General features: G+C 45.5%; 1 protein-coding gene across 1 annotated transcript in view; it reads right to left on the bottom strand.

Annotated features, from left to right (window-relative positions):
* The window catches only part of LMX1A (LIM homeobox transcription factor 1 alpha), a 71,382-nt gene extending 69,650 nt beyond the window's left edge, over positions 1 to 1,732 (bottom strand). Inside the window, exon 1 of the mRNA XM_087726297.1 lies at positions 1,663 to 1,732. Coding sequence (XP_087582423.1) covers positions 1,663 to 1,729 — 67 coding nt within the window. The 5' untranslated portion in view covers positions 1,730 to 1,732. The remainder of the gene's footprint in view (positions 1 to 1,662) is intronic.
* Between the last annotated feature and the right edge of the window lie 10,397 nt (positions 1,733 to 12,129).

Consider the following 12,129-nt stretch of genomic DNA (forward strand, 5'->3'; position numbering starts at 1 on the left):
AGAGCCTTCCCCGGGGCGCGCTTTCCGCACCAATCTCCGAGCTCATCTTTCTGGGAAGAAATGTGAAACTGTCCCTCAAGGCTTACAAGCCACTCTTCCCTTTCCTTCCTCTTGGTATAACATAGGATATTGAAATGCGTTCCGTGCTTCTCCTGATCCTGGCCTTTTTCTCTAGAAATAGAGGCGCTTTCCTCTCTCCCTTTCAATTCTAATTTGTTGTTGTTTTTTTTTTTATTTTAATTAGAGGCTCCATTGTAAAATTCTGGCATCGGAGCGATTCCCCTCCTCTTGGTGTCACAAAACTAGCTTTCTGGTTGCTTTTTAATCATTTGTATTTCAAACGGCGACCGATTAGGTGCCCTGGATGGAGATGCTGTTGTTTGGTGGGGGGCGTTAAAGACCGAAGGCAGGACTATAGTCTTGATATACCATGGCCAGAGTTGGTAACCGTTTGAAGCACAAACGAATGGGGTTTTTTTTTCCACTCTCTTCGTCTGGAAAATATCTTTGTGTCCACTGAAAAATAACTATTTAGTCAAAATGGTTAAATCTTGCTTTTCTACTCAAAGGCTCAAAAATGTCAATTTTTATTTAGGGAAAACCGATTGCTTTCAAATGAACAATTAGAAGCATTCCCTCCCCTCCCCAACTATCTTTATTTTTATTTTGTTTTGGAGTGGAGAATAAAATAAAATTTTAAGCAATAAAAAAGGAGGAATTAAAAAGAAAACTTGGACCCGTTCTAATGCAGCCCTAACCTTACAAACTTGCTAGAGACGCGCACTATCATTGCCCCCCCTTTTTTTGTCTTATTGTGCCTTGTAAATCGTCTTCGTTATAAGGAAGGAATCCGCTGTGCATCTTCAGAAGAGTTTTGCAAAGGGCATCCGCAGGAAAACAACGGCGCGAAGGCTCTGGGCAATATCCCCTTTCGAGCCTGCCTCAAAACCTGCTCCGAAACAAATCTGGAGAGAGGGCCTTACTTTTATTAGCTACAATAATTGTGATGTGTATCTGTCCAACCCGACCCCCTTTGTGCTTAATTTAAATGCTGAGATTTGATTTTAGTTATAATTGTCTTTCGTGCACGATGCGTTAGTTTCATCGTTAATTAACGGTATTAATTAGAACGATCTGTACATGTAGAACATGCACGCAGGCACATAAGTATCTGCTAATTGTTATGTTGTATTTTCTTATCTGTCTGTTGGGATGAACAAGTGCTGAAGTCAGATGAAGTCTGACTTCAGTGTCAGGTAATTCTTGAACTTTTGTTTTAAAACTGCTTAAAGGGAGCAGCTGTCTGTCTCTTTCACTCGCCCGCATGAGAAAGACCCGATTTCTCTTTCTCTCCCTCCCCCCCCGCATTTGTTTTCCTGGGGATGATTTTTGAGTCAAAAAATGGATAATATAATCCTGTTCCACCATCGCATCTAGCTGTCGGCTTCTCCGCAGGCGTCGCGTGCGGAGAGGTGGCGGACATCCTTGGCCAGCTTTTCCTTCTTCTTCTGGGGGGTTTCTTCGTTGAGGTGGGCAGAAGGGCCCTGCCTGCCCTTAGCCTCTACAAAGGAGGTGGAGACCTGCAACCGTCGGGGCCGGCCAGGCTCAGAGACTCATCCCAAATCTGGCCGAGGTCCCCCCCACCCTACTACCGGTACTTACCCAGCAGCGGGGTAGAGAAAGGAGGCGGCGGGGGGGGCTCCAGGGCGTCCTGCGGAGTTTCCTCCATTTTCAGGCCGCCCAGCTTGACAAGAGAGGGGGCGAAGAAAAGCGCTCCGATTCCGCTGGCGGAGAAGAGAAGAAGTCGGTAAGTCTAGAAGTCCCCTAAATCAGGGGTCTCCAACCTTGGGAACTTTAAGACTTGTGGACTTCAACTCCCAGAGTTCCTCAGCCAGCTTTGCTGGCTGAGGAACTCTGGGAGTTGAAGTCCACAGGTCTTAAAGTTCCCAAGGTTGGAGACCACTGCCCTAAATGGTTTCCCCGCAAACCTCCCCATCAGCGGTACAGCGGGCCCTCCTCGAGGCCCCAAGAGACACCCCGGGCCGGCTGCCGACTTGCGCTCTTCTTGCCTCCCGCAGGCACCCGAGCTGGAGCCTCCGGCGCTTACCTGCCAGCCGGAGTGGCCCCGCAGCGGAGAATCCAAAGCAAGCCCCGTCTTGATCGGCGGCGCAGGAAGGGCTCAGCATCGCGCCTTGGGTTGCCCGAAGGCGACTAGAGCCCCATCCTCGCGCCTGCCTAGCGCAGGGCCAGGCATTGACGGCTCTGGCCGTCTTTGCCGTGCTTCCCGCCCCCCGGGAGGGTCCTTCCGTCGAAGGACAGCGGGGGCTTTCCTCGGGGACAAGCCAGAGGCATCCCTGCCCCCAGCCCGTGCCTCGTACTCCTCAGGTAACCCCGGAGAAGGGCCGGAGACGGCGGGGGCTTTTCCGCAGCGCCGGGGAAACGGGGTCAGATGTCAGGGGCAGGAAGGGGTGGTACTTGGCCCCCAAGCTCGGTAAACGGGAGGAGCAGCGCCACTCCCGGCCGAGGGGAGGTGGGGGGGTGGGGGTCGGGCTTGGCGTCCCCCGATAGCAGCTTCCCGCCTTACAGAAGAGGGATCGGAGGCGACCGCGATGACGCCGCTCCGCTGGACCTTACCCGGCTTCGGAATCAAGTCTTCTTCGCGGTTCCCACGATTCCCATTTCCAGTACTTGGGTCGAGGTTTCCTTCTGCCGCCTCTTGGGTCAGTCCCCGCTACCTGCTGCTTCGGGTCAGCCGGCTAGCCCGGCTCGCGCCAGATTGAGAGCCATTCGCAGTGAGCATCTAAGAAACGCGCGATAGATAGATGATAGATAGATAGATAGATAGATAGATAGATAGATAGATAGATAGATAGATAGATAGATAGATAGATAGATAGATAGATAGATAGATAGATAGATGATAGATAGATAGATAGATGATAGATAGATAGATAGATAGATAGATAGATAGATAGATAGATAGATAGATAGATAGATGATAGATAGATAGATGAGAGAGAGAGAGAGATAGAGATGATAGATAGATAGATAGATAGATAGATAGATAGATAGATAGATAGATAGATAGATAGATAGATAGATAGATAGATAGATAGATAGATAGATGATAGATAGATAGATGATAGATATAGATAGATAGATAGATAGATAGATAGATAGATAGATAGATAGATAGATAGATAGATAGATAGATAGATAGATAGATAGATAGATAGATAGATGATAGATAGAGATAGATAGATAGATAGATAGATAGATAGATAGATAGATAGATAGATAGATAGATAGATAGATAGAGATAGATAGATAGATAGATAGATAGATAGATAGATAGATAGATAGATGATAGATAGATAGATAGAGATAGATAGATAGATAGATAGATGATAGATAGATAGATAGATAGATAGATAGATAGATAGATAGATAGATAGATAGATGATAGATAGAGATAGATAGATAGATAGATAGATAGATAGATAGATAGATAGATAGATAGATAGATAGATAGATAGATAGATAGATAGATAGATAGATAGATAGATAGAGATAGATAGATAGATGATAGATAGATAGATAGATAGAGAGAGAGAGAGAGAGAGAGAGAGAGAGAGATGATAGATAGATAGATAGATGATAGATAGATAGAGATAGGGAGGGAGAGAGAGAGAGAGAGAGAGAGAGAGAGAGTGAGTGAGTGAGAGAGAGAGAGAGAGAGAGAGAGAGAGAGAGAGAGAGAGAGAGAGAGAGAGAGAGAGAGAGAGAGAGAGAGAGAGAGAGAGAGAGAGAGATCTTCGGGCAAACTCTCGTCTGCTGCCAGATCTTCCGAAAGGAATCCAGATTCAGACTCAGAGGTTTTTTTCCACCCGCCGTCTACTTAACCTGAAATTGACTCGACGCCAGGACGACGGGTTGGGGGTGTGTGTGTGTGTGATTCTATGATGGCTTCAAAAACGCCCTTCAATAAATAAGGGCCAGCGAGCCACGTTGATCTCTGCCCCCCGCCCCCCCCGCCCCCAATCTCGGAAGCCCCCCGTCCAGCCCACTGCGCTGCGCAGAGTTAACTTAAGAAAAGTTTCGTCTCTGCGCCTTCGCCTCCCTCAAAATGACACATTAACCTAGGCATGATTGAACAGCCAAACTCCAAGGATGAAACCTAGAATCTTTTCCTAAGTTACCCAGGGAAATTGTTTCCGAAGTGGCCTCCTGGAACTACGCCTAACCCTAGTCCCACAATAGTTTCGAGTTTTATTTCATTTGTATGCCGCCCTTTTCCCTAAGGGGACTCAGGGCGGCTCACAACTCAAAGAAGGGAAAGGGGGATACAGACAGTTTAACAACAACACAGAACAGTACATAGTTAAAAAACGCAACAATCATACCATTCGAAAGGGGGCGACGAAGCTTTAGCCCCAGGCCTGTCGGAACAGCCAGGTTTTAAGGGCTATGCGGAAGGCCTGGAGGGTGGTGAGGGTTCGAATCTCCGCGGGGAGCTCATTCCAGAGAGTCGGAGCAGCCACAGAGTTTCAATACTTGATTCCATCTTCGCCTTGCAAAGCAAGCCTATTCTGACCCCTTTGGTGCCGCCGGATTTTGTCAGGGACCGACACACCAGTGGGGTCGAGCCATCATGCCCTAATTTCCCCCTTTCCCTCGCTAGCCCGACACAAATTTGCTTGGAGCTGCGGCGGTCCTGTATCCAGGCGTCCCACTCGCGTTTCTAGCAGAGTTGGCCGTGGACCGCAATGCCCGCCATCCCGGAGGGCGGGGGGGGGGGGAAGCCGTGAAGTCCTTAGCTGGCAGAGCGTCCTGTTGGAAAACTCAGGACGGGAAATTTCGGGACATTGAAATCGTCCCAAATATCACCTCGGCACTTCGCTGTTTCAGATTGCAAGGTGGGTCGAGCAGGTGCGCGTTGTCTCGGGCATCATCTGGTCTAATTAGTTTGGAAAAGGAGTTTGAAGGCAGACAGTTGACTCCGGGGAGGCTGCTCTCTTTCTCTCCCCCGCCGTCCCCCCACCCCACCCCTTGGCATTTCGAGATCGCTTGCCGGTTGCGCCAGAAGTGAAGGACCAAACACCAAGCTTAATTAAGGACACCCCTTCGCTCCGGCTCCCTTAGGAGGGAGGGCAGGGAGACAGGTTCGCTCTCCAGGCATTGCACGGAAGATTGCGCAGATGTGACCCCAAGTGTCCCAAGGGGCTGCTTCTTCACAGGATGATTTGACAGGAAGAAATGGGAGACCTTTGCACCATCGGAAAAGCTTTCCCAGGCCTGGCCTGACCAGATGGGTCGGGTTTGAATCATCTGGAGAGCACTCTAGAACTCTCCTTTGGTATGATGGGTGGATCTCCTTTGGAGATGTTCATTACCACCAAACCGTTTTTGCCCTTCTTAGAGACCCTCACCAACTTTCCTGGCTGCCCACTGCCTGTTTTACTAAATGGTGAGGGCCTTTTCCCTTCCAAGTGGGTTTGGTGGAAGAGTGAAGCACAGTAAGAAAAGCTTTGGCTTCTAAAAGACCCAAGTTTTCCTGTTGAAAATACTCTTCATATTAAACACATTTTTAAAAAATCAATAAATACAATGATTGGTTTTATATTTCTAGGATGTCATGCACTTTTTCAGCCTCTTCTAATCAGGTCTTCTGCAGATGTCTGGAAGTGCTCAGAAACCCCACCTAATATTATAAAAAGGGATTTAGGGAGCCCCAAACTATTGGAAAGGGCTTGGCTGGGAAAAAAATGTTATATTCTCATTATATTCATAGAATAGTAGTAACAAATATTGCTTCTGAGGGGAAAAAACACAACAGAAAGTTGAACTTCATTGTATTTTAAGCAAATGTTTGTGGAGTAAGAAAACAAAAAAATCTGTTTAACAGAAAAGATTTACTGGAATCCAGAACTTCTCTGATGTTCTGTGCAATGGAGTTTAGAAGATAAAATTGAAAGTTAAGTCACTGTTAGCAGTGCTTTTGTTCCAGTGAATTTTTGCTGACCTATGTCCAATAAATGTTTAGATCTAGAACCAGAAAAAATAAAATATTTTGACCTTATTGTTTAAGGTCAAAATAGGCATTAGAACTTTGTATGTTGAACAGAATATTACACACAGATAGTCTTTGTTTAGCTACCCCAATTGGGACCAGCAACCAGATTAAGTAAAATGTTTGCTAAGTAAAACATCAAAATTTTACAATTATACTTCACCTTTCAATTTGCTTTACAGGTCTGAAAAAGTTATAAAGGTGACATTTTTTTTTATCATCAGTGTAAATGTGAATGGAATATAAAGTTTCTTCCCCAGCAGATCTCCTCTAATTGCTTGTGGCAAGGGCTCCATGAATCCCATTTAATAATATTGGTTATTTAGCAGAAATGAGCTAAAAATGAGCTGTAATTTAATTTGCCACTGGGTCATCCAATGTGATGTGTTGTAATATAGTTCCTTGTGTAGGTGTGGGTCACCCATGGCCCAGTTCATACCACGGCATGCGGAGCCACGCTGAACCACACAGGAGAAAACAAACTCCTAAAACCCCATAACCAATGACGCCCAGGATTTGACCATATATAGACAGAACTTCCCTGAGCAGTAGATTAGAAATTATACTTTTACAGGCTGTTTTTAATCACATGCTATTGCTCCTCCTGCCTTTGTCCTATCTCAATAAAAGGGGCTCTCAGACCCCCAATCTGGGTCGCTCCATCCCGAGAAAGGTCGTGTCCTGTCTTTTCTCCACATTGGCCTCATGGACGAACCACGGGAACGTTACAGTGATGCCCCAAACTTTTCTTTGTGGCAGAGCTTGGTACAGCTGGGAGCCAAAGGGGGTCCTGAATGAAACCTGGGATGATAGAACTTGAATGCATCCAACTTTCTTCCTCTTCCTTTGTATACACAACTGCTTCAGTTACCTGTGAAGAAACCCCATTAAACTAAGTAAGTTTTAATAGATCTGATGAGTTATGCACTGAGAATATGTTTTGCCTTTGATGAACCTAATATGAGAAATTGCATCTCTATTACATTTGCTCCCTCCATGGTATATAAATAACAGCACCATGTAATTTCATTATCGCTTGGTTCAAACAACGTAATAGGCTAGACAGAAATAAACTGGGCCGTTTGAATGATGATGTCCTCCTATGGACATGGTAAACCCATTTGTTTGGGGTTAGCAAGTTATGTATTATGTGTTTATTAACCTGGATGTACTATAGGAACCCAGCCTTGGTAATCTTTACCTTTCGTCCATATCATTAGTCCCTGTTGCCAGTGGCAGAGTTGGCCCACTGTATTTGAACTGGTGCTGCTGTTTTCTGCAGCTATCAATCTTGCACTTTTCCGAATATAACCTTCCATTTGTCTGCTTAATTCTAGGACGGGCAATCTGCAGCTCCTGGACCATAGGAATCTTCCCGAGGCCCTTTTCCACAGCCTTCAGTATCTTCTCTGAAAATGTCAGCACATTTTTGGTGGGGAAACTCATGAAAATTGAAGTGAAAGCCCTAAAGTTATCACTTTCACCGTCAAATTCCCCTCAAACTGCAGCCACTGTTAGATATACTATGAATGACTTACCAACTCTGCAAGTTCTGCTCTTTAGTGGCATCTTTGCCATTCAGGGCTTTGATTGGTTGGTTGGTTGGTTGGTTGGTTGGTTGGTTGGTTGGTTGGTTGGTTGGTTGGTTGGTTGGTTGGTTGGTTGGTTGATTGATTGTTTGATTGACTGACTGACTGACTGACTGACTGACTGACTGATTGATCTATTTATCAAACATGTAGACTACTTCGTGGCACGACAAAAACGCGGTCCACTAAAGCGCGCCCGATTAAAGCGCGTCGCTGACGTCATCAGCAGCGCGACAACAACGACCACGGAGAAAAAAGGGCGCTTTAAAAAGCGCTTTTAAAGCAAGCCGATTCATGTAAAGGTAAGGGTTAGGTTTAGGTTTAGGGTTAGGGTTAGGTTAAGGGTTAGGATTAGGTTTAGGGTTACGTTAAGCGTTAGGGTTAGGGTTAGGGTTAGGTTAAGGGTTAGCGTTAGGTTTAGCATTAGGTTTAGGGTTAGGTTAAGGGTTAGGTTTAGGGTTAGGTTTAGGGTTAGGTTTGGGGGGGTTAGGTTTAGGTTTACGCATTAATTTTAGCTTTACCGCTCACAGCGTGCTTTTTTCGTAGCGCTGTGATGACGTCAGGTAAGCGGTTTCGTCAAGCGCGCTTTAGTCGACCGCGGTTTTGTGGTGGAACCGACTACTTGACTTCCAAGGATTTTGGACAACTAGAAACTCCCAACAAACAAGAAAATTACAATAAAACCAGTTACAATGGAGAGAGATGAAGTGTGGCAAGAATGACAGACCAGATGGAAACAAGCAAAGGGCCTCACTTTCCCTCCACAAAGGTCTGAATAGAGAGCCAGATCTTCGTGACCCTTCTAAACAGCAACAGAAGGGGGCCACCAGGATCTTAGGCAGAACCTCACTTGAGAGGGCAGCAATGCTACAGGGAAGGTACACTTCATCCTGATCAATGACATTTTTTAAGGAACCTAGAGCAGTGATGGTGAATCTTTTCAGCACTGAGTGCCGAAACCAGAACGCACGTACACCGCAGCCCCAGAAACTCAAAGACCAGCTGCCTGGTGTCCATGCACGCACTGGCCACTTGGTGTTAGGATTTCCAGCGTGGGCATGGGTGGGCATGCACACTAGCAAGCTGGTCTTTGCAGGTGCCAAAGCAATGGAAACCTGAAGACCAGATGCCTGGCGCACATGCTCACACCGGAAAACAGAAGAGCAGCTGGCAACAACACCTGTGCCCACAGAGAGGGTTCTGCATGCCACCTCTGGAACATCATGGACCTAGAGCATGCCAATTGTAATGGTACGTGTGGAATTTCCTTGGGAAATAAGAGTAAGAAATCCAGACTAGACAATGGTCAGATAAGAGGCAGCTCAGCCACAGAAGGAATGTCTCAGAAGGGACATTGTAACTAGTTCAGTGTTTCTCAACCTTGGCGACTTTAAGTCCTGTGGACTTCAACTCCCAGAATTCCCCAGACAGCTATGCTTCTGGGAGTTGAAGTCCACAGGACTTAAAGTCGCCAAGGTTGAGAAACACTGAACTAGATGCTTTCAAAACAAGTCCAACTAACAGCTGGCTGGGGTGTGTAGGGGAAGGTGGCTGGTTGCATCTTGCTTCCCTGTGCAAGCCCACCAGCATTGGTAAGCCTCGGTTTCTTCCAGCTTTACTTATCAATTTTCCAATCCCAGCGACCAGCTAATCAGTAGGATCAGTGTCTTCAGAAGGAAAATGGCAGACTTAAAAAAATATATATATCAAGATTAGAGTGGCAGGCAAAGATGTTTGGGGCTGACTAATACTGGGGAGGTCTCACTCCTTTTGAAGACTAATAATTTTCCCCCACACTAAATCCACATTCAAAAGGAGCTCAATAACAGTTGATTGCTGGGGGGTGATGGTGGGGTGTGTGTTTATGTTGTGACATGGAAGATGTCACTCTCTTATGTTGTTGTCATATAACTCCTTGTGTAGGTGTGGTGGTCACCCATGGCCCAGTGCATAACAGGGCATGTGCAGCCACGCTGAACCCCACAGGAAAAAACAAGCTCCATAACATCCTGATAGTTTATAACATAACATCCTGATAGTTCGCTCTAGATGTGCCTTACCCAACGACGCCCAGGATTTGACCATATATAGACAGAAATTCCCTGAGCAGTAGATTAGCAATTGTAGTTTGACAGGCTGTCTTAAATCACATGCTGATTGCTCCTCCTGCCTTTGTCCTGTCTCAATAAAAGGGGCTCCCAGACCCAATCTGGGTCGCTCCATCCCGAGAAAGCTCGTGTCTGTGTCTTTTCTCAACATTGGCCTCATGGACGAACCACGGGTACATCACATTATGTCATGGTGGAGACTTCACCATCTTTCCCAGTGCCAGTTAGTAGTTAGATGGACCAATCTATCTTCAAAAATCAGATATCCAAATTAGAGATCAGCTGGAGATTTGATAGATTCTGGGGGAGAGGCTGATTGGAGACAGTCACATTCTCTCATGGTACAGATCTCAGAAACAATGCTCCAATAAGAGCTGGACTGATCCCACCAACCAACAACAGCCTATCAATCTCTATGGAATAATTTACCTCTTAACCTGTGATGAAGCACGTGGCATTGAGGGAAATTCTACAAAGTTCAAATTGTAAGAGATGATATATACATGCACCAATAGCCTTGTTTTAGATACAAGGGGGGGAAAAAGACCAAGGAAGGGATTTCTGATTTGATGCAAATCTCAATAATAATTGGTTCAAAACTTCAGAAATGGCTGAATGGTCAAATGCTGAAACCAACAGCAATCATATCAAATCAGTTCATATCCTTTGCTTGGATCCCAGGTTAAAGACCTTATTGATCTTGTTGAGAAGATTAGATAAGAAAGTCTCTCTCACACGCATACAGTGTGTATGTCAATGAAGACTCGATCATCCAGGCCAAAGGTATCTAAAGGCTGAATCATGACAACTGGATCAAACTTTGTTAATTTGAGATGTTTTGTTGCTCATCCAAGCAATTTCTTCAGTCAGAGCAAAATTAGTTTTCAGGAGAAACCCCTGAAGTTCGTGTGAAAAATGTTGGTACATTCCAACAATTCTCTGACTCTCTGCCTAACTAATTTTGCTCTGACTGAGGAAGTTGCTTGAATGAGCAACCAACCGTTTCAGTTTTAACAAAGTTTGGTCCAGTTGCCATAATTCAACCTCCAGATGCAGCATGTGTGTGTCTTTTTGTTTATAAAATGTCATATAAGGAAGGAGACAACGTTGAAAAATTCTATAGGATACCTGTACACCAATTTCTTTTGGTATTATTCCAAAATATTACATACCATATTTTTCAGAGTATAAGACACACCTTTTTCCCTCAGAAAAGAGGCTGAATGTCTGGGTGCATCTTATACACTGAATATAGCATTTTTTGCCTCCCGAAGCCCTGCCCCCTTCACCAAAATGGCCGTGCAGTGCTTGTAGAAGGCTTTCAGAGAGCTCCTGGGGGCTGGGGAGGGCAGAAATGAGTGAAAAATGAGCTGTTTTTTGCTCACTTTTGCGCCCCCCCCCCAGGAGTACTCTATAAGCCTCCTAAAGGCTATGCATGCAATTTTTTGACAAAAAAACAAGCCCATTTTTGCGAAAAATGGGCCACTTTTTGCTTTTTTAAGGGGGGACCACTCACCCAGGAGCACTCTGCAAGCCCCCTAAAGGCTATTCATGCCTTTTGGAGGGGGAAAACAGAACCGTTTTCATGAAAAACGGGTCGTTTTTGGGAGGTTTGCAGAGTGCAAAAACCTTTTTAAAAATTTGCCTCTTCAAAACCTTGGTGCGTCTTATACTCCAGTGCATCTTGTACTCTGAAAAATATGGTATTTTGTTTATGTATCATACAATACTTATCTGTGCAGCGGGCCCAGAGCTGCTGGTCTCCCTCCCCTACCATCGGCCTTACCTTCTCAGGCCAGGTGAGGAATAGCTGGGATGGGAGGGGCAAAGGGCACCCACTTGCAGGCTGCTGCTGCCGCCCATGAATAGGCTGCCCAGGGATTCGACCAGAAGTTCTTCAGCTGGACAGATGAGCTCTGAAGTGCCTTACATGAACTCTGTCTGACAAACGAATGTCAAGATCCTTTTTTGGATCAGAACCTCCCTGGGGGTGAGGGTGAAGAAAGGGCAATGTCTCATCAGACCCAGAGGGAGTGCAACAGATCCCTCGTAGGTCAGAGATTTGCCCTCTGAATCAGCATTGGGGCAGGCAGCATGGCAACATGGCTGCACAAGAAGCTGGTTTTCAGCAAAAGCACCTGAACAGGAGTGTGTAGGAGACAGGATGAAAAGCTTGGTAAGAAGATCTAATTAAGCAACAGTCATAAATCAGAATTTGGAAAAGTCAAAGAACCTTGAGAGTATAAATAATATTGATGGACAGATCAATATTGGAAGAAAGAAAGAAAGAAAGAAGAAAGAAGGAAAGAAAGGAAGGAAGGAAGGAAGGAAGGAAGGAAGGAAGGAAGGAAGGAAGGAAGGA

Source organism: Thamnophis sirtalis, unplaced genomic scaffold (assembly GCF_051295495.1).
Source record: "Thamnophis sirtalis isolate CommonGarterSnake01/CBP01778 unplaced genomic scaffold, rThaSir2_p1.2 scaffold_12, whole genome shotgun sequence".
NCBI lineage: Eukaryota > Metazoa > Chordata > Lepidosauria > Squamata > Natricidae > Thamnophis > Thamnophis sirtalis.